The sequence below is a fragment of the Schistocerca cancellata genome, chromosome 4 (genome assembly GCF_023864275.1).
Source record: "Schistocerca cancellata isolate TAMUIC-IGC-003103 chromosome 4, iqSchCanc2.1, whole genome shotgun sequence".
Lineage (NCBI taxonomy): Eukaryota > Metazoa > Arthropoda > Insecta > Orthoptera > Acrididae > Schistocerca > Schistocerca cancellata.
In genome coordinates, this window is record NC_064629.1 from 862,671,652 (window position 1) to 862,696,028 (window position 24,377).

Consider the following 24,377-nt stretch of genomic DNA (forward strand, 5'->3'; position numbering starts at 1 on the left):
GCCGCCAGATAAGCAGTATTTAGGATCAAAGCCGGATGGTTTTTTCTGGAATGACCTGGATATAGACGAGGATTTACTGTGGGAAAATAAAGAAACAGTCGAGGACAAGTGTAGACAGATAGTAGTGTCTGTTAATATGCACGACCTACAACTAAACGTGTTGATTGACACCGGTGCAGAATTGAGTGCTGTATCTGCGAAAATATTTGAGTTACTGAAAGACAGACCCGGCATCGTAGTTGTGCCAGTAACAGGAGTGAAAATTATCGGTGCTACTGGGAAGGCCAGTAAACCGGTCACAAAACAGATTTTTGTCCACTTCGAGATATGTGGGGCACGATTTGAACAAGAGTTTGTCGTCGTGCCAGACTTAACTACGGAAGTAATTATCGGGTTGGATTGGCTATTGAAGTACCGTGCAGTGATTAATTGCGAAAGCAAAACTTTGACATGTACGTCACAAGATAAAACAATAGCAGTTAGTTTTGACGAGGCAGGAGACGGTGTGCGTAGGCAATACCAGCCTATACACATTGTTAACTGGCCGGATGACATTGACGTAGGAATGAATTTGAACTGCCGTAACGTGAGGAATCTCGGCATTGACAAAAGTGTAGAAAGTGAATTGGAAGAGATAATCAAATTCCCTCCACGGATTGACATTAGTATTGGTGTGAAAAAAGATCGTTTGCGAGAAGTAATGAAGCTAAATGCCGATGCTCGCATACGTCGTCATGACGCTAAAGCGCGTTTTGCTAAGTTTGCAATCGGAGACTTAGTACTTGTAAAAGCTCATGAGAAATCGAGCGAGATAGACAATGAAATCTCTAAATTTAAGTTTGTTTATAATGGACCATATAAATTCATTGGTATACCTCACACAAATGTTTATTGCTTAGAGTATCCAAGCTCTGGAAAGCTATTAGGTATACGGAACTTTGTAGACCTGAAATTGTACCAACCTAGGATCGATTAATACCACACAATGGGTAATTTGAACGGTATGTAAATATAGAGTGTAAGATTTAAGGATGTGCCATGTTACGATGCTTTTGCCTGACCTAGAGGTCATTAAAGAAGTTGTAATTAATAAGTAATTAATTTTGACTAAATGATTTAAGAGTAACTGATTAGTAATCATCTGAAAAATCCAAGCTGCTAGTTTAAGTTTTCAGGTGAGTCACAGTAGATTAAGGAATGTAAATATGATGTTGTAACTAGCTGTCAGATTTCATGAATGTGTGTTTTACTAGTTATTGCCGATGTACTTAGGCGCTGTTTTAAGTTTCAGGCTAGTACATGCGTGTGATGATGGACAGTGTTGAGTTATCCACTGTGATAGTGTTTATGGACTCCTTGAGATTACTCGGGAGTGAGTTTTCCGAAAGAATTCAGTGAAACGGACGTTCTGGAAATGCCGTTACACAGGCGAGTGAGATCAAGCGTGCCGCACAGGCGGGCGCAACAATACTAGCGAGGCGGAGCCGCTGTCGGCTCTTGTGCCACTGTCAGCATTCTTTGTACTTGCGAGTACGGAAGGCAGGGTAGTTTTTCTTCCCGGACAGCTGATGTGAAAGAATTCTGCTGTCAATATTTATGTTTTTGTCGATCTGCTGTATATTATTTTCTTGTTTAGCGTGAAGTGGACTTTCATGGCGAGAGTATTAATTATGAAAAGGTTATATATAAAATGTGTATTCTATGTAATTAATTATTAATTTGCGTATTTTGATATACCTGTTTTTATGACCATGTACTCTGATTAATTTTGTAAATAGTATTCCATTTCTTGATAGTGTTACGAATTTTGACGATTTTGGAATAGCTAAACGATTTTCTATGTTTTCTATGAATTTTAATATGTTGTCAACCTGTTTTATTTTGTGCAAGATGACAGAGTGGAATAAAATTAGGAGTGTCTCCACTCAATTATTATGGTCTAAAAATTGATTTATGGTTAATTAGACGAATGCTAAATTTTGTTGATGTTTTGAGCATATGCATTTCCGCTGTTTCTTTTTTGGGACATTTTCTGAGTCTGTTTAGGTTACACGAACATCCTCAGACGATGTGGGGCACGTGTAACGCCGGAAATGCATATCTTCCCATTTCCATCATTGTACTATAATTTTTTTTCCTTCTTTTTGTTACCTGAATAAATGACTTTTCTGTGTCTTTACATATTGTAATTGTTTTACTATTTGTATATATATATTTATGCATTTATGTCGATGTATAATTGGTTTGTTTCGTAAATATTATTTGTATTTTTACGCTGGGTCTTGCCTAGGGAAAACTGCTATCGAACGATTACATCGATAGGTCGTGTGAAGAATCAAAGTGTGTAGGATCTTTGGTAGTGTTAACTCTGTCGCGTGGAGCGCGGGCAGAGAGAGAGGGACTGGCTGGGGTAGCGAGTGGAGCAGGTGTGTTGTGTGACGCTCCCGCGAGTTGCCGCGCTTTCGGGGTTTGGCAGCATGTAATTGCGCTCGACTTGCGATGATAGCTTCTGACATGGTGTCGCGGACGGGAAGCATTGTCTGGCGCACATCAAGAGCCCGTTTCGTCTGGTGACCGTGTGGAGAAGAAGGCGCGCCAACATCCAGCTTCTGCAACAGCGACGGCCGACAATGAGTGACTGTCGCCACATCCTCGATCGACGGCTTCAAACCTTCAATCAACCAACAAGGAAGACTGGAAGCACGTAAAGTTTTAGAACTGTATCGCAGACCTCAGATTTTCAAACTGTACCATTTTCGTAACTATAATTACAGCAACTTAGCATGAACATTTGTTGCTCATTGTCCCAATTGCATTACCAAGCAGGCTCCCTTCCTTTTCCGGAATGAACCCGAGTGTCGTTGAAATTCAAACGCCAGCATTAAAGTAATATTATAGCATGTCACTGCTTTAATTTCAAAGTTCAGTTAAAGTATTCATAGCTGGCTACAATATTTAGATTACACAAGCACGAATTAAGAGTGCGAGATTTGTTACCGTATTTTAGCTTACCTGTGACTGCAGCTCAGCTTGGTACGTACTAAATTTTACTATTGTTAATTGTTCAGAATCGTTTAATTCAAGTTCAAAGTTAAATCTCTTCTTTCTAAAATGCGTAGATTCAAGTAGCTTTTGACATGATTGTTGAGGTAGTCCAAGACTATAACCGTATTTTACTGAATTTCGATGTGCTTCAGAAACAAAGCTCACTATTAACTTCAGTCACTAAATTAACTTTCGATTTTCCTGTTTTATTAATTCTTTTGCTAAATTAAGTCAGAGTGTAGCGAAATTTATTACTTCTGACAAACTTTCAGTTTTCACACTGCACGTGTCAACCTTCAGTTGCCACGCTTCTAGTACTAATTATATGTGTAATAACCTTTCTTTTTCAGTTACTATAGTAATTGTCCTTAGGACTGGCGACCGTAATTTCCCCCAAATCTCAAATATCTAATTACCGCTAGTTAACTGTTAACGTAACGGCCGCACATTTACTTTCTTTATTAACTTTACCCCTTTCCAAAATTAATTTCCACCAGTTTCATTAGCATTTTTCCTTTCATTTAGATGTAACCCTTTCCTCCCTCTTCACCGACAGATTAACCTCGGTGACGATTGCTTTTCCCAAATTTCCATTAGGTACATGCGGTTTAATTTTTCACTGTCATGAAGGTCGATAAGTGAGGGGGAGGTTACAACCTGCTAAGCGACTATCTTCTGCTGGTGACCCCCTCCCTGGGGGTTGCATATTTCAGCTTGGACTGGGGCTGCCCAGTACTTCTGTTGCTGTTCACTAGTTCCTGAGGGCCTTCATTGTTGCTGATCACCATCTAGTGGCCAGCTGCACCTGACACACATACACGGCAGCTTCCTTGACGCTCATGCCCGTTGCTGCTACAGCATGCTGTGTCCCGAGCCAGCAGTTGCCGACACTGGAGCATGGTGTACTGGCAGCCATTTACATCACTCGAGGGCAATGGTCACCCACCTACTGCAATCCAGTCCCTCTATCAAAATGGGTAAAGGACTATTGTGAACATGCATGTTTCATTAATGGTTTGCAGAGTGGTTCCCATCACCTCCACCTTTACAACCCATATCCAGGCAAGGATGTAGCACTTTTTTCTGATCTTCAACCAGCTGATCCCTCTATCACTGTTGGGAGCAACCTCCAGCCCCAACATTCTAGTGTCCGAAGTGTCTGGCACCACAAAAATAAATGAGCTGATACACAGCAGAATATGAAAATGGTACCAACAGATTGTGGAAGAGAAAGGCAATTTTTGTCACTGTTAATGAACAACTTAGACAGCTTACAAGTATTTCCAATGAATTAGATTGGGAATAGACTATGTCGATACTGGCAGTGGTAAGTGGTCAGAAGCGTAATCTATAACCTCATCTGATGAACTCAGTTCAGATTGTGAAGTTCTTAGAACTGATCAAAGACGGCATTAAGGACAAGCCATTCCCTGTAGCCCTTACATTACCAACTGATCAGAAGTACTGACCTGGATGTTTTCATTACTGAGAACATCTTAAGCTGTGTGTTTAAACATCCTTTTAGTAGAAGATAAGGTATTTAACTTGTACAGAATACCACCACTCTCCTCGAAAGTTGACATAACGAAGCATTTGTTTATGTACATTGTGCCAGAAAAGAAGCTACTACTAATCGATGATGCAAAATGGCGGTATACAAAACTAGATTAGCGAGCAGCTACAGTGCAAAATAGATCTGACTCTCAGGATCTTTTATCAAGTATTTATACTTTTACTCACGTATGACCATGAGATGTGTGAAGCCAAGACACTGTAACCAGTCTGAGAAGTTCCAATGGATTTCATGCAGAAGGTAATTGTATTAAACAATAGTCTGTGGACACCACCAAGCAATACTGAATGGCTGTTTGTTGCCCTGATGGATGAAGGCATTACCATCATCCATCATGGAGGTAAGTCCACCGATATCATGCTTCGAGGCATAGTGCTGCATTAGTAAAGATACATGCATCAACCTAACATCGCATTGGTCTAGGATGTGATGATTTATCCCAGGGAAATCATGTCATGAATAAAGATTTTCTGTTGATGTTTGGGCCGGTGTTGTTGGTGACTGTTTGTTAGGGCCTTATGTTCTTTCACCCAGGCTGAATGGAGAACTTACCTTGCTTTCTAAGAGAATATTCAATCTATCCTGCTTGAACATGTTCCTTTAAGTGTGTGACAAAACATGTACTTCATGCACGATGGAGTGCCTCATTTCAGTGCTAATGTTTGTAGCTTCTAAATGAAAGATTCCATGACAAATGGGTAGTTAGAAGTGAACAAATTTCTTGGCCTCTATGCTCTTCAGACCTAAATCAACTAAAACTTTTATTTATGGGGGCATTTGAAAGCTCTTGTGTATGGAATGCCAGTATGCAGTATACAGTGTCTACGAGCCCATACTGTGGAAGGCTATGAAACTGTGTGTAATACTCCAAGAATACATCAGAGCATCAGGGATTCTATACAATGGCAGGTTTATGCTTATATCCTTGCTAATGGAGCGCAGTTTGAACATTTCATTTAGAAAAGTGTTTCACACTGTAACAAATAGGGTATGTTGAACATTTCATATAATGCTGGTACTTCCTGTCTCTGTGTGTTTGCTGTGATTAATGCGATTATGAAGAGAAATAGAAAATAAGCTCTTAACATGGAAACAAGAAATTTCTGTACCCATGTTCAGATAACATATTTTCTTCCTCTCTGTGCGGTGAATGTTTCCTGAAAGTTTGGGCATGGTTTCTTGTTACAACCTGTATATCACACAGAAGCCATGTCACCCATTTCATACATCCACATTTAGCCAATGCCCAATGGCACTGTCTATGTAAGACAACAGCAAAGTATGTGTCTGACCAAAGCCCTTCCTGTGGCATTCTCTTTGTATTCTGTAAGCATAGACTCTGGCTACAGTCATTGTCTTTTAGGTGTTGCATTGCCCACATATGTCACACCTGCCTCCCCCCGCTCCCTGGGGGAAAATTTTTTTACATAAATTTTACACAGGTTCTGTTTCATTTTCTGAAAGGAATACCTAACTGTTTTACAAAGATGAATGCTCCCTATCATGATTACAATTCTATTACCTGGAAGAGATGCACATTTACTTTAAGCAATTCAAACTTCCTACCCTGATTACAGTTCTGGCACCTGAAATGAATAAATGTTAAAAGTAACACTTAGGTGCTGTGCTTAGGAGGCATACAGGATCTATCACAGATTCTCTTCACTGTGTCTCAATTTTCTTTGAGTAGGATGATATCTCACTACATCCCTATGTGGGCACTAATTTATGATAGTTCTCCTAACACATTTCTTCCCCACGCCAATTGTCACCCATTGTCTTGAAGACATACACATGGAAAAAAAAGTTCACCAAAGGGTAATTAATGTACAATTACAAAACTTCTGAAATACACTTGTCTAGGCAACGTATTTAAGTGATTAACATTGCAAGATTGCACGTTGACATAAGCATGAGATAAGCCATTCATCATCATCATCATTTAAGACTGATTATGCCTTTCAGCGTTCAGTCTGGAGCATAGCCCCCCTTATACAGTTCCTCCATGATCCCCTATTCAGTGCTAATATTGGTGCCTCTTCTGATGTTAAACCTATTACTTCAAAATCATTCTTAACCGAATCCAGGTACCTTCTCCTTGGTCTGACCCGACTCCTGCTGAACCCATGAGTCTCTTGGGTAACCTTGCTTCTCCCATGCATGTAACATGACCCCACCATCTAAGCCTGTTCGCCCTGACTGCTACATCTATAGAGTTCATTCCCAGTTTTTCTTTGATTTCCTCATTGTGGACACCCTCCTGCCATTGTTCCCATCTACTAGTACCTGCAATCATCCTAGCTACTTTCATATCCGTAACCTCAACCTTGTTGATAAGGTAACCTGAATCCACCCAGCTTTCGCTCCCATACAACAAAGTTGGTCGAAAGATTGAACGGTGCACAGATAACTTAGTCTTGGTACTGACTTCCTTCTTGCAGAAGAAAGTAGATCGTAGTTGAGCGCTCACTGCATTAGCTTTGCTACACCTCGCTTCCAGTTCTTTCACTATGTTGCCATCCTGTGAGAATATGCATCCTAAGTACTTGAAACTGCCCACCTGTTCTAACTTTGTTCCTCCTATTTGGCACTCAGTCCATTTATATTTCTTTCCCACTGACATTACTTTCGTTTTGGAGATGCTAATCTTCATACCATAGTCCTTACATTTCTGATCTAGCTCTGAAATATTACTTTGCAAACTTTCAATCGAATCTGCCATCACAACTAAGTCATCCGCATATGCAAGACTGCTTATTTTGTGTTCACATATCTTAATCTCACCCAGCCAGTCTATTGTTTTCAACATATGATCCATAAATAATATGAACAACAGTGGAGACAGGTTGTAGCCTTGTCTTACCCCTGAAACTACTCTGAACCATGAACTCAATTTACCGTCAACTCTAACTGCTGCCTGACTATCCATGTAAAGACCTTTAATTGCTTGCAAAAGTTTGCCTCCTATTCCATAATCTTGTAGAACAGACAATAAATTCCTCCTAGGAACCCGGTCATATGCCTTTTCTAGATCTATAAAGCATAGATACAATTCCCTGTTCCACTCATAACACTTCTCCATTATTTGCCGTAAGCTAAAGATCTGGTCCTGACAACCTCTAAGAGGCCTAAACCCACACTGATTTTCATCCAATTGGTCCTCAACTAATACTCGCACTTTCTTTTCAACAATACCTGCGAAGATTTTACCCACAACGCTGATTAAAGAGATACCTCTGTAGTTGTTACAATCTTTTCTGTTTCCATGTTTAAAGATTGGTGTGATTACTGCTTTTGTCCAGTCTGATGGAACCTGTCCCGACTCCCAGGCCATTTCAATTATCCTGTGTATCCATTTAAGACCTGACATTCCACTGTATTTGATGAGTTGTGACTTAATTTCATCCACCACAGCCGCTTTATTGCACTGCAATCTATTGACCATTTTTTCCACTTCCTCAAATGTGATCCTATTTCCATCATCATTCCTATCCCATTCTACCTCGAAATCTGAAACATTACTGATCGCATTTTCACCTACATTGAGCAACTCTTCAAAATATTCCCTCCATCTGCCCAAGGCATCCACAGGATTCACCAGCAGTTTTCCTGACCTGTCCAAAATTCTTGTCATTTCCTTCTTACCTCCCTTTCGAAGACTGCTAATTACACTCCAGAATGGTTTTCCAGCAGCTTGACCCATAGTCTCCAACCTGTTTCCAAACTCTTCCCACGATTTCTTCTTCGATGCTGCAATTATCTGTTTGGCTTTGTTTCTTTCTTCAACATAACTTTCTCTGTCTACCTGGGTTCTAGTATGTAGCCATTTTTGATACGCCTTCTTTTTCCTTTTACAGGCTGCCTTGACTGTATCATTCCACCAACCTGTTTGCTTCATCCTACTTTTACACACTACTGTTCCAAGACATTCTTTAGCCACTTCTAGTACTGTGTCCCTGTACCTTGTCCATTCCTTTTCCAATGACTGTAATTGACTACATTCAACTAACTGGTACCTTTCTGAGATCGCTGTTATGTACTTGTGCCTGATTTCCTTATCCTGAAGTTTCTCCACTCTTATCCTCCTACATATGGACCTGACCTCCTGCACTTTCGGCCTCACAATCCCAATTTCACTGCAGATTAAATAATGATCAGTGTCATCAAAGAATCCCCTGAATACACGTGTGTCCCTCACAGCCTTCCTGAATTCCTGATCTGTTATTATATAGTCAATGACAGATCTGGTTCCCCTGCCTTCCCAACTATACCAGTGAATGTTCTTATGTTTAAAAAAGGAGTTTGTGATTACTAAGCCCATACTGGCACAGAAATCCAAGAGTTGTTTCCCGTTCCTGTTGGCCTCCATATCCTCTCCAAATTTACCCATAACCTTTTCATACCCTTCTGTTCGATTTCCAATCCTGGCATTAAAATCACCCATGAGCAGAACACTATCCTTGTCCTTTACTCTAACAACTACATCACTGAGTGCCTCATAAAAACTATCCATCTTATCTTGATCTGTCCCGTCACAATGCGAATATACTGACACACTCCTAATTTTCTTGCTAGACACTGTCAAATCTATCCACATCAGTCGTTCGTTTACATACCTTATTGCAACTACGCTGGGTTCCATTTCTTTCCTGATGTAAAGCCCTACACCCCTTTGTGCTATTCCTGCTTTGACTCCTGACAGGTAGACCTTGTATTCTCCCACTTCCTCTTCTTTCTCACCCCTTACCCGAATGTCATTAACAGCTAAAACGTCCAGCCCCATCTTACTTGTAGCCTCTGCCAGCTCTACCTTCTTCCCAGAGTAGCCCCAATTGATATTAATAGCTCCCCATCTCATTACCATTTGTTTGCCAAGTCGTATCTTAGGAGTCCCTGGTTTGTCAGTTAGAGGTGGGACTCCGCCACCTCCAAAGGTCCGAGGCATTTTGCTCTGATTATTGCCAGCATCATATTTAAAGTACCAGGGAAGCAGGTTGCTAGCCTTACTTGCCCCGAGTCCCATTGGGTTTTACCCCTAACAGCTGAGGGACGATAAGCCATTGTAAATGTGAAATGCTGGCACATTAAAAACCTGTGTAACCACCAGAATGTTGAACGTAAGTATGCAAACGTGCATTCATTGTGTTGTACAGGTGACAGATGTGAGCTTGTGAGATGGAGTTCCATGCCTGTTGCATTCGGTTGGTCTGTACAGGGATGGTTAATGCCATTTGTGGATGACATTGGAGTCGTCATCCAATGATATCCCACATGTCGACTGGAGATGGGTGAGCAAAAGGCATCATGTATACACACTGTGGAGTATATTGGGTTACAAGAGTGGTATGTGAATGAGTGTTATCCTGTTGGAAAACACCCCATGGAATGCTGTTCATGAATGGCAGCATGACAGATAGGATCACTAGATTGACGTACAAGTTTGCAGTCAGGGTGCATGAGATAACCACGAGGGTGCTCCTGCTGTCATATGAAATCACACCCTGGATCAAAACTCCAGGTGTAGACCCAGTGTGTATAGCATGCAGACAGGTTGGTTGCACGCCATCAACTGGCCTGCTCCTAACCAACCCACAGCAACCACTGGCACCAAAGCAGACCCAGCTTTCATCAGAAAACACAACAGACCTCCACCCTGCCCTCCAACGAGCTCTCACGTGACACCACTGAAGTCACAAATGGTGGTGGTTTGGGGTCGGTGGAATGCACATTACAGGGCATCTGGCACAGAGCAGTCCTTCAAGTAACAGATTTGTAACAGTTCGTTGTGTCACTGTGATGCCACTACTACTGCATATGCAGTACGATGCACAAGTGCCATACACCGCACACGATCACCTTATCTCTCTGTAGTGCCACATGACCACCCACAGTCCTATCTTCTTGCAGTATCACAGAAGGAACATCCAGCTTCTCATAGCCCTGTTACATGACCTAGTTCAAACTAAGTGAGGTGTTGATAATGGTATCTGTTGCATTAAAGACATTCTTGACTAACACCAACTCACCATGTCCATTCTCAAAGGTATAGTTGTGCAACCAGTGCCATTCTTATGCAACTGGTGTGAAATCTTAATAGACATCATCTTTCAAATGTATAAACATACATACCAACTTCTGTTTATGTTGCACAACACCTTGTTGTGATTTTTTTTCCGTAAGTGTATTTAAAACAGCCTCTATGACACTTACAATATTTACAGAGATAAAATACAATTGTGATTACTATGGTAGAGCCCATGTAACTGCAGAACGAGAAATGATGTATTCAGAAGTTGCTTAAGGTTCTTCTCTCCTGATACTTAGTTTAGTTTTTCAGTTTACGGAGCTTATATCCTACAGCTGTTACCTCATCTAACTGCCTAACTGCATAATGTGTTGGCAAGTTCAGCTTCAGTTAACCGTTATTCTTTCTTTCATTACTTCCTACACAGCATAGAACATGGCATCTGGCATGACGTCTCCACTTGTCATTCAGTTTCCTTATATCACAATTGTACTCATGCACTATGATCAACATGACTATCTTAACACGCTGCATACACCTGCTTATTTTTGACACGTGGAAATAATGCAGTAATTTAAAATGTTTGATACCACAAATGGTGGTCAAACGGCAGTCACTGAAACAATGAAATTTTTAAAAGGTTACATAACAAGTTTTGACACACTGAGTTGTCATTTTCAAATGTAATCACAAATATGGAAACTTCATTAATAACTGCAACCACATTTCTTTAAAATCTTATGAGAAATACACTAAAACCAGTAAACTGAAGCAAAGGCAGCAGAAACCGGTCACAAGACATCATGACAATTTCTGTTGATCAGTCATTTTAGTTTTGGGCTTGCGGCACATTATAAGACAATGGTGAGGCAATGATAACTAATTATCTCATCAGTTTTCACCATGATGTTAGTTAAATGCACGTGTTTTTTTCATTTTCAGACATGTGAGCCTTTGTTTGCAAAATGATCGTTGCATCACTGCAGCATGTAATGCAAGAGTATCCAATACCTTTCATACTGATGCAGATTTCATCTATACTGCATTAAGATATGAAATAATGGATTAACATAAAATTATTATGACATCTTGTGACCTGTTTCTGCTGCCTTTGACTCAGTTTATTGGTTTTGTTGTATTTTTTGAAATATTTGAAAGAAGTGTCGTTTCAATTATTAATGCAGTTTTCCAGGTTTGTGATTACATTTGAAAGAGTCAAAACTAGTTATGTAACCTTTTAAAAATTTCATTGTTTTAGTGACTAGCACTTATGGTGTCAAATCAACATTTTAAATTTCATTCATTCACACTCCTTGATGACAGTTATATTGAAATACAAAATGCAGTAATTATAATCTTGCACAGAAGTGCACTAGGTGCCTGAAACTAGTAAAGAAATAAAATTTCTTTTGTGCAACAGCTTGCTGATTTTTTCAAACAACTTGGCTTTGTGTATAGTCTTCCACAGCAGCTTTGCACAGCAGCTTTGCAAAGTGTACAGGCAGAAGTCGCGTACTTTCAAGTTTTCCCTTCGAGACTGGGACCTGCCACCTCAGGCTACCACCGCAGATGTCAGACAAATGCCACACTTCCAAGCAAGTCATGTACACTCAACTCAATTGCCAAAATAGAATGCTTGAGAGAATAACAGACATTTATAAGGCAAGAGGACACAGTGTTTTTAGCCATAGAAGTCTTGGACACACCATGTATATCTACAGAGAAAGAAAAAGATTGTCTGACAATCCACAAGAAATCAACTGTCACAGCAGTAACATTCGTGTCAGGAAAGTGAATGTAGGCGACATGCAGGACGAAGACTGTCCAACAGCCATAACCAAAAAACCAAATGAAGCGACCAGCTTTAATGGTCTAGTTGGACAGGTGCATCCCTCTCCCCCTTTTTCTTCCTTCTCTCTCTGGGTTGACTGTGGGTACCACATTTGTATGGGTTTTTCTATCTATTTAATTTATACATTTGTCTTACACTTTTTCACGTTCCACTGAACATAAAAATAAATTGTAATACAGTTGTATGGAAATACTGGAATGACTACCGGGACAGATAGAAGTATCTATGGACAACATTTGGCAACATGCTGGAAATCACAAAGAATGGAAAACATGAAGAACCAACTAGAGCCTGTTTTGTCCAGATGATTGGCAAGGACTACAGTCCTTGGGTGCTTCTGTTATTCTAGGATGTATTTATGTCATTTACCAATGGAATTTCTTGCAGGCATTAAAAGCCATTATAGACCGTGAAAAAACAAGGGCTCCAGCATCACAAATCAGCTCAACAAGCTCCTGAACAGCGATTGATCTGATCAGTTATTCACCAACAGGGAAACTATATTCCATTTCAATAAACAAGTTTCATTCAACACCACAATTATTTAAAACTGTTAAATGGCCATAAGTACCACATGTAGCCAAGGTAAAAGTACATGACACACTGCCATGGCAGTCATAATTCACTCTTAAGTGTGCAATACTCCAGCACTCCACAGCAAGCAATTATCTATCTACCCGTAAGTACTGGTCTGACCAAGATGAAGTACTGGCTTTTCTGTGCCAGCTTTTGGATGAATACAAATATGGAGTGAAGATAAAGCAAACTACATGAAGCAAAGTGGAACACTGCATTCACAGTACAGATCACACAGAATGTCCCAATTGAGTGACAAGGTCGTGGACACGATGCGAAATGGAATCATTCAACAATCAGATACGCCCTTGTCCTCTCTTTTCCTCCTGTATGAGAAAGGTGGGTATGGAGTTTCTGAATCACCTTCCAGCAGCAGAACATCTTCACTAAAACCAATGTCTGTCTATTGCACTGAATCAATGACAACTTTGACTGTTTGAAAAGAGTAAGTATTTTTGGAATACAGATACAGAATACTTACTGGCAGATTTAAGTTGAGAAACCTGACCAGAAAAATACTGATTTCAAGACTTGATAGCATTATTGAATCCGAACTTGTGCAAGTTGGTTTATGCAAGACTCCAGCCCTCTCAAAACATGAAGGATGATCTGCTTTGACACCTCAGACAGCCAATGTATCTTCTACCTAGATAAAAATTCCCATTTTCTTCCTAAAAAATTTGAAGAGCATCTAACAAGGGGAGGGTCTGACTTGTGGATCACAGATTTTGATCAAGTTTTGCAAGAATGGTCTATAATGAAAATAAAAAGGTAAGTGTTTTCGCTTTTGGCTAGACACTGACTAGTTTTTTAAAAAATCGAAGTTGATGATAGAAAACCTTATTTTCAATGCTAGACACTCCCTAGTTTAAAAAAAAATCAAAGTTGATGATAGGAAACCTTATTTTCAATGCTACACACACATCAAAAGATTGTCTAAAAACAAAGATTTTTTATTGATAAACGTAATATACAGTCCAAAATCAGTAATGTTAAGAGTTAGTAATGTTTCTGTGTTTTCATTCTGTAGCTAGAGTACCTGTCATTCTATGAGTCTTGTAGAGTGAGGTCAGTGGTCGGGTTTCCAAGACATTAGACTACCAAATCGCTGGTCTGTGTTCGATTCTTGGTCATGACTTCTTTTCCATTAATATTTTTTTTAACATATCTGATAATATCCTGATAACGGGAATACCTTTATTTGCCTTTTTTTTTAGGTAAAACATTAGGAGGTGTGATTAATAATTTGATTACTTATTTGATAAGTGTATACAATGTATTGACAGTTATCTTCATCATGATAAATGATGTGCTACGATAGGAATTTCGTAGAGATGATGATGATGATGATGATGATGATGATGATCTGACCTCCGCTGTGAGATCAATGAAATGAGCCTCTTTTTGTCAACTGAGGGATGTTTACTTTTTCTGACACATAAAGAATTTCATTGCACGACTTCAAAATCATGCGACACAGCAGCAGAGCAGAGAATTACAAGGTAGGGTGGACAATACCAAAATTCGGGTGTTGGTCCATAACCAGTATCCACGCCTGTCTTTCAAGATAAGCTTTTCTACCTTAGCACACACCCAAATTGATATCTGATAGATGTGCTTTTAGTAATGTGAATCAGATTTGTTTCCCACGAACAATGTACCAGAAAACATGTCAATGCAGAGATTTTGTTCACGTATTGCGCATGGTGCAAGAAATATTTTTGTTTTGTCTGTTTGTAACAACTATTTTTGACTTATTTTGTATCTGCATCAATAATTCTATGTCAGTTTGTAGTGTTCCTTATATAGTGTGTTGTATCTAGCAAGGAAATTCTTCTACTATGCTTACATATTTCAGTTGCGTGAACTTTTGAACGATGTTGTTTAAATTGTGCTTGTGAATTTAAATAAGTACTGAAGTGATTGTTATATAATATACTATAAATGGCTTGGTCCATAATTTAGGAACATACGGTTAACTGTAAAAGACGTGGTGAAGCCCTGCAAGCTACAGAAGTAGCGTGGCGGAGTGGAAAAGGTGTGGCTGGTGCGCAAGCGGCAACTCGTCCTTCGTGATGAGCAAGGAGTCTGGGCTGAGCAGAGCTGTGGTTAACTTCTCGCTAGCAGTAACAGATCATTGTGGCTCATATTCTTGGAGTTTTGAGGCCAGAAGAGCTTATGGGCAGTAGTTATGGGCCTTGGATGCTGCGTTTGGTGATATCATTATCAGGGCATGGTTTCTGGCCCTATAAATATAATTCCAACACCAAGAAGATATGTAACAGGCCGAGTCCAACAGCATTGCTACGATTGCATCACTGCTAGGTTAATAGCCACTGCAAAATTACGCAACCAGTCCCACCAGCCTTCCACTAAATTGTTTATCTTTGGCACTCTGTAAACGGACCAGGTATTTGCAAAATTTTGTTTATTTTAATAATAATCATGGTGTTACTAGAAAAACTATCTTACACCCATGATTCTACCAAATCACAAACCTGGACAGAAATCCTATCATAATGAATTTAATTCCACATGTCCTAATTTATTATGAGAAAGTGGTTGAACTTCAATTTAATGTTGTGTTGTCATTTGTGCAGGCAATTACACTTTTGATTAGGTCAAAAGACTGCTTATGAAAGAAAATTGTTATTTAAAGAGTTATCGTTTCTTGTGCTCACTTAATTAATAATAAGAATACTTACAATTTCTCATACATACTGGTGTAGTTTTCTTAATGAGCATGGTTCTTCAAACCATGAAAGTTTAAGGGTCCTCATGTACTAGGCTACTTAGTTAATGAAGCAATGCAAAGGCTCCTTCAGAACCAGTGTAGTTAGATTTGCATTCTGTTTAATTGCTTCAAATTGAGTTTAGGAAAGAACCGTTTACTGTGTTATCTATTCTAATGCAAGTTGGTTAATGCACAGTGCATAGGCATTAGAGACCCTGTGCTAAGCAATGAAGTAACGGAGTATGATCATTAGCAGACCCCTGATTTAAATTCAGAATCATTTCAAGCTTTTCGCTGTTCAGTACTACTACTAGTTTCATGTGTGTTGGTATTTGGTTTTATAAACTGTTGCATCTAGTTCATTTAAGGTATGTGTTGTTGAGAGAAATATATTGCTGTTTACTATCTCATTGGCCATTTGCTTATCTGACTTACTAGTTGGTAGCACATTTATCTGCAAGGTTAGGTAACTGTGTTGTAGTGTGAACAGATATAAGGAAAGAGTTTAGTGGGTGTGTCAAGGAAGATTAGGTTCACCTTAGCACTGCCTTCTGCTTTATCATTTTGCTTCACACAAGAATGCCTAATTAGGGTGGCAACCTGTTTTAATACGTAATGTTACAGCTTGCTTTTATGCAAGTTGTTGGTGACAGCTTCGCATAAACAAACATGTTCAATAATCAGAGAGCCTTGAGAGGTAGCCCACCTTTGCATTCAAAGGTGAGGACATGAGATCTCTGTAGGTACAATGCTGTTCAAGGACATCACTACCTACGACCTTTGACATGATCCAGAGTTAGCATACCATGGTATCTGCTAGAAAATCCTAGAAAATATCGAGCCTCCATTTTTTATGGGAAGGGAGCAGTGTTCATATCCCAGGGTATGTGCTCACCTCCAGATTTTATTTTTATCCATATCTAAGGGTTTGAAATAGATACTGGATCTTAACAGTTAATTTTTTTTATTTGTGAAACTTTTATTTACTGTTTTGATAAAAACTCTCTCCTTTTGAGAGATATAAAAATATTCAAAGCAGTATGTATCAGTGCCATCCGAAATAGAAGGGCCTTATGCAAATCTATAGCAACAATATTTCGAACAATCAAAAGTTATGTAAAAAGTAGACACAATTTGGAAATAAAATAATGTAATTTTGAGGACATTTTCTCCCTTTTACATTTAAAATATTGCTCTAATTTACATCCAGAAAACTAGCACTCCAGGGTATGAAATACCCGAGCTGTGCATCAGCCTTTGATCTTTTCTGCAACACCAAAACTGGTATTATTCATTGTGCTGTCACAAAATACAATGACAGTGGGCAAATTCTCATTTGAATCTCATTTCCTAACAGTGGGCTGTCCATATTTTTCAGTTCATTATCTTTGTGTAACAATTTGTTAATGGCAAATGAAAGCATGAAGAGGTATAATTTTGTCGTACATTTAATCCTCTTGACTCGTGTATGAACCAAGCTGAAAGCTCTTGAAGAGAATGATATAACAATTGGTAACGTTTACGCTGAAATTTTGCGGGAAATGTGCCAACATTGAAAGGCAATATGGCCAGAATTATTTATGATGATGATGAGGATAATAATAATAATAATAATAATAACCACAGCCTTTCTGTTAAATATCTGCCTCACATTACATTTTATAACATTATGTAATTTTTTGTATTAAGAACAGCTTAACTTGATGTTTTAGCAGTAATGACCTGTTTCTTTCTGCAATAAGTTGCATATTTTTCCAGAGTAGTTGCACTATGTATCATAATGCTGATATCTAGAAGAGAGAACTTACTTGTCTTCTGATCAGCACACCCTTCCACCGGCTTCTCAGCTGTCACGTTTGAGGGCTCCTCAGGATACGAAGGTTGTTTCACCTGAGGTTCAGGACATGGTACCTCAGTGACAACAGCTCGCCTGGGATCAAGAATAGCACAGTCTTCCACTATCATAATATTTGACCGAGCTGGTGATATCCTATCTTCAAGAGTCAACTGTGACAAACTCGTAACAACATCGTCCACAGATGTCTCCTGAATTGCAGTTAGTTCTTCTTCACATTCATTAGCACTATGCCCATTGCTATCACCCTCCAGTTCAACATATCCAGCACTCTTGTCAACAGACTTGTTTTCTATTAATTCATACTTTTCTATTTCCCTCTCCAATTCTGCCTGCCTTCGAGCTTTTTTCTTCATTTTCTTCCTCTTATTTTTGGAAATTTTCACAGCCGTGTTAGGGCTCTGAGCTTGAAATTCCTTGGGAGCAGCACTCACTGAAAAAAAGTTAAATTTGTGTTAATATCATAAAAGAAGTTAATGTTGCTCCCTCACATTCAGGTTAATCAACAACAATTTACATACTAGTCAAAGTAAAGATTATATGCAGTACATGTATGAGATGGTAAAACAAATGAAGCTATTACTAAAATAATCTTCCCCTGGGAAAACTCTGTCAGTTGGAATAATGCAGGGAAGAGAGAGAGAGAGAGAGAGAGAGAGAGAGAGAGAGAGAGAGAGAGAGAGAGAGAGTGTGTGTGTGTGTGTGTGTGTGTGTGTGTGTGTGTGGAGGGGGGGGGGGCATGCACACTAGTTTTCCAGGACATTGTCCAATAGCAAGAGCTCAGTAACCTTTTCAAAGTTGCTTCTGTGCTTGTCAACACCTCAGCGCCTTGACTATACAGCAACTGGTAATCTTTACTCCTGAAACTTACCCAGTACCACATGCTTCATAATTGAGAAATGAGCCCAAAGAACTGCATTTCATTAACACGCCCAGTTCTGCTGTGTGCCTTCTCTTCACTGTTTGTATTTCAGCAAATACAGTGTCAGTAAAATAAAAAGGTAAAATAAATAAATTTCATCAGATAAAAATTTCTGATGATCAACAGTAAAATTTTGAAGTGGTCAGATGAGGACAAAATTAACCCTGGTCTATTGTTACACAACATAAATGGCTATGTCACAATTTATTCAAACTAATACTGTGAAAAAGATAGATTGCTACTCACCATATAGCAGAGATGTTTAGTCGCAGACAGGTACAACCGACAGACTAGTAACACATGAGCATGCAGTGCAGTTTGGAAGGTGGAATGTAGAACACAGGAAAGAAGAGGAGCATTACCCAGTCTCCATCCTTTTCTCTCTCTCTTCTTTCCTGCATTCTACATGTTGCCTTCCAAACCCCGCCATGTGCACATGTGTCCAGTAATAAGTTTGTTGTGCCTGTTTGAGACTCAACGTTTCCACTATGTGACGGATAGCAATCTATCCTTTTCACAATACTGTCATTATTACATCCTCTATTTTCCACTGTATTATTCAAACTAACTTAAAAATACTGCAGTATTGCCTGAATAATTCACAGTAAAGTAAATTCGTCAACTGTTGTGTCTTTAATGATAGAAACTGTTTCACAATCCTCATTCAACCCAAATCAGATGTCGTAGTCACATCACAGTTCTGGCAACTGAATGATTTACAGAATTAAGATTCTTTCACTTCATGCCAATGGCCTCATAAAATAGGATAACTGAGATCCAATAAAGTGTGAACCCCTAAGGCTAGAATGAGCATATAAGTGCCTTCACCGCAAGACCATCCATTGAGTGAATCAGACTGTCCACATCTGAGGAGGTCTGACATAATATAAACCACTATCTTAAAATTTATAAAATGCACTCAAACCAAATATGGTTTACTCATTTCATGATAGCCTCCTCCTTCATGAAATACTTAACATTCTGGAGACAGGTCAGTCCATATTCAAGTGACACCTGCATGTCAGCTGTTCATGGCGTACACACCAAAGCATAATAAAGTAATGCTATTATGAGGAGAGACTTACAAGTACTTGCAAAAACAATGAAAGGAAAACACTTTTCAGTACAAATCATTTTATGGTTTCTCAGAACATTTGCCTTCAAAATTTATACATTTCTACACATATTCAAACCAAATCTGGACAATTTTTTTCCACTGCATTGTTGATACTGGTACATCAACAAGGCTAGAAGGATTGTACAGCTTCTCATAAGGATGAAAATCACCATCCCTGCATTTTTTTTTTTTTTTTACCAGATCCAACAAGGCGTCGTCTTAAGGTGATAAACCAGATTAATCAGGGCAAAAGAGACAATCATTCTGCATTTTTCTCTTTCAAAGAACCAACTTTTAGACATGCCGAATGACAGCTGGCACTGTCACGATAAATAATTACCTGCCTTTCCCTGTTTTTCACAATTTCGTTAATGACTCGTAGCAGACAAATTGTCACATACTGTTCAGCATTAACTGTTCCTGCAAGCAATGGTCACAGCATGTCCAGTGCAACCACAGAAACAAACGACAACTTTCTCGGATGTTCTATGTGCAAGAACTAATTTTGTCAGTTTCATTTTCTCTCAGAACATCTGAACAGTTGACTGATACTGATTTCACGATTTGTACAAATAAATCCAAGCTGTGGCACCTGTTAAGGTCTTTGAGCCTTTCCTCACACAAACTGGTACAATCCAGTTATTACCAAAAGTTGAATAATTCCAGCCACTGTTGCTGAGTTAAGCCTTTACAAAAATCGGAAAATACAATAAAAACCTTACTTTGACATTTCCATATTTTCACAACTTTTTTTTAAAGAATATCAACTAAAAATTTTTAAAATGACAGATGTCACAGCTCAAGAGCATCCTCTAGTGACCATTTATACGAACTTGTCTTCTACAAGTGGAGCAATAGTATGATTATTTCAGATATTCAAAAGAAAGAAACACGTACTTATTGTCTGATTTAATAAGGAAATTGACCTACAAAAGTTGGATGAATGCAGACTAATGAGCCATCTGAAGTTTGAACAGTTATGAACAAGCAGTGTGCAGAAAACATACGATCCACATTACAAGAGGATGCACATTAAAGGTAAGAAATAAATATTAAACATGTCTTACAAATTTACATTTACCCCAATACAACAGAACATAAGAAAAGAGAAAGAAACTTTAATATGTCAACAAATTTTGTCAGGAAAAAATAATAGTAAGGGTAAAAACGGAGTGTCACCCTCAGAGACTACAGCTATAAGAATGAAGTAAAATAAATATCCGATCTTATCATTATTAATGTTAACAAAACTATCTGCAAAATGGCTTACAGACAGAAGAAATAGTGCATGCCTAGTGTAGAGAAACAACTGAAAGAGTTGAAAACAAGTAAGTCACCAGGTCTGGAGGGAATTCCTGTTCACTTTCACAAAGAGTACTCTATGGCATTGGCCCCTTACTTAGCTCACATTTATCGTGAATCTCTTGCCCAGTGCAATGTCCCTAGTGAGTGGAAAAAAGTGCAAGTGACTCCTATATGTAAGAAGGGTAAAAGAACACATCTGAAAAATTACAGACCAATATACTTAACACTGGTTTGCTGCAGAATTCTGGAACACGCTCTGGATTTGGATGTATTAAATTTCCTAGAGACTGTCCCTGAATCAGCATGGTTTTCGAAAGCATCACTCATGTGAAACTCTGCTTGCTGTTGTCTCACAAGATATACTGTAAACTATGGATGAAGGGCAGCATGAAGATTCCACATGTCTAGATTTCTGAAAAGCATTTGACATGGTACACCACTACAGACTGTCAATGAAGGGACGAGCACAAGGAATAGGTTCACAGACATGTGACTGACTCCAAGATTTCTGAAGTAACAGAACCCAGTATGTAGTCCTCGATGGCTAGTGTTCATCAGAGATAAGGATATTGTCAGGAGTCCCCCAGGGAAGTGTGACAGTAGTCCTATTGTTTTCTATACACATAAATGGTATGGTGGACAGAGGGGCAGCAATCAGCAGTTGTTTGCAGATGATTATATGGTGTATGGGAAGGTGTCAAAGATGAGTGACTGTAGGAGAATACAAAATGACTTCGAGAAAATTTCTAGTTGCGTGATGAATGGCAGTAGCTCTAAATGTAGAAAAAATTTAAGTTAATGTGGATGAACAACATTAGTAGTGTCCTGCTTGACACAGTCACACCATTTAAATATCTGGGTTTAACACTGCAAAGCAATATGAAATGGAATGAGCATGTGAGAAATGAGGATTGTGGTAGGGAAGCCGAATGATTGACTTCATTTACTGGGAGAATTTTGGGAAAGTGTGGTTCACCTAAAAAGGAGACCACATATAGGATGCTAGTGCAGTCTATTCTTGAGTATTGATCGATTGTTTAGGATCCACATCAGGTCAGATTAAAGAAAGACATTACAGCAATTCAGGGGTGGGCTGCTAGATTTGGTACTGATAGATCTGAACAACATGCAAGTGTTACGGAGGTGCTTCAGAAACTCTAATGGGGATCTGTGATGGGAAGGCGACATTCTTTTCGAGGAACACTATTGAGAAGATTTAGAGGACTGGCATCTGAAGCTGACTGCAGAACGATCCTATAGCCGCCAACATACATTCTGCGTAAGGACAACAAAGACAACACATGAGAAATTACAGCTTATATGTAGGTATACGCTGGTAAGCCAAAACAGTATGACTACTTGCCCATCATAATTTTGGATGCCACCTGGTGGCACTGTGGGCATGTGACACATTAACAAAACTACATAAGCAGAGTAGACACGGACAGGGGGTCACCCTAGCAAAGGTATGGGCTGCAAATGGGGAAATCCACTGACATAAGCGACTTTGACAAAGGGCTTATTATTATGCAGAGCTGGTGAACGAACATCTCGAAAACAGTGAAGCTAGTTGAATGTTAACATACTACCATTGTGAGCATCTACAAAAAGAGGTAAAAAGACAGTGAAACTACCCCCCGGTGCTAAATGGTTGGACATCCACGACTCTTCACAGAATGTGGGGTTTGGAGGCTCATCTGCTCTGTAAAGTAGGATAGATGATCTGTGGCATCTCTGCTGAAAGAGCACACTGCTGGTGCACACCCAATTGATTCAGAGCACATTGTTCATCCATCATACATCGTTGAACATGGAGCTCCGCAGCAGACCATCCCTACATGTCCACATGTTGACCAAACGACATCATCAATTATGATTACAGTGGGCACGGGACCATCGGGATTCAACTGTCAGTCAATGGAAACATGTCAGACCTTCAGGTGAATCACATTTTTGCTGCACTAGGTCAACGGTCTTCTCTACAAATGCCATCACAGAGGTGAACAGTGGCTTGAAACATGCAGTGCACCATGGATGCAGGCTGCTGGGAGCAGCAGTATTCTATTGGAGATATTCTCCTGCACTGGCATGGGAACTATGGTAGTAATTGAAGACACACTGAGTTGGAAACCACATGCGTTCCTTCAGGCTTGATGTCATCTTTCAGTAGCGTAACTGGCTGTGTCTCAGAGCCAGAACTGTGCTACAGTGGTTTTAGAGACATTATAGTGAACTAATGTCGATGGCTCAGTGACCAAATTTGCCTGATGTAAATCCTATGGAACCCATCTGAGTCACTATTGAGCACTATCACCATATACATAAATCACCAGTCCATTATTTACACAAATTACACGGTCTGTGTATAGACATTAATACCACATACCTCCATAAACCTACCAACAACCGTACAAACATATCATCATTTGACCATCGGGCAGACTCCTGTATGGACGACATAGAAATAAGCATACCTGGCATAGAGAAGCAGCTGAAAGATTTGAAAACAAATAAATCACCAGGTCCGGATGGAATCCCAGTTATATTTTAGAAAGGTTGCACTTATCGTGAATCTCTCACCCAGCAAAAAGTCCTGAGTGACTGGAAAAAAGTGCAAGTGAATCCAGTATACAAAAAAAGTGAAAGAACGGACCTGCAAAATTACATAACTTCTGTTTGCTGCAGAATCCTTGAACACATTCTCAGATTGAATATAATAAACTTTCTTGAGGCTAAGCAGCTTATGTCCACAAATCAGCATGGTTTTAGAAAGCATCACTCATGCGAAACTCAGCTTGCCCTTTTTTCATATGATATACTGAGAACTATGGATGAAGGGTGAAGGGCAACAGGCAGATTCCATATTTCTATATTTCTGGAAAGCCTTTGACACGGTACCCCACTGCAAGCTGTTAATAAAGGTATGAGCATATGGAATAAGTTCACAGATAAGTGAGTGGCTCAAAGATTTATTAAATAATAGAACCCAGTATGTTGTCCTTGATGGCGAGTAATCTTCAGAGACAAGGGTACTGTCAGGAGTGCCCCAGGGAAGCGTGATGGCACGGCTGTTGTTCTCTATATACATAAATGATTTGGCGGACAGGGTGGGCAGCAGTCTGCAGTTGTTTGCTAATGATGCCACAGTGTACAGTAAGGTGTCAAAGTTGAGTGACTGAAGGAAATTACAAGATGACTTAGAGAAACTTTCCAGTTGGTGTGATTGAATGGCAGCTAGCCCTGAATGTGGAAAAATGTAAGTCATTGAGGATGAGTAGGAAGAACAAACCTGTAATGTTCAGATACAGTATTACTAGTATCCAGTTTGATACAGTCAAGCTGTTTAAATATCTGGGTGTTACGTTGCAAAGCA

The 24,377-nt window shown here is 39.4% G+C and overlaps 1 protein-coding gene across 2 annotated transcripts in view; it reads right to left on the reverse strand.

Moving 5' to 3' along the window:
- Window positions 1-24,377, reverse strand: part of LOC126184992 (SRSF protein kinase 3) — a 380,865-nt gene that overhangs the window by 118,360 nt on the left and 238,128 nt on the right. For both annotated transcript variants that reach the window (XM_049927704.1, XM_049927703.1), the window contains exon 8: window positions 17,614-18,093. In XM_049927704.1, the coding sequence (XP_049783661.1) occupies window positions 17,614-18,093 (480 nt within the window). The remainder of the gene's footprint in view (window positions 1-17,613; window positions 18,094-24,377) is intronic.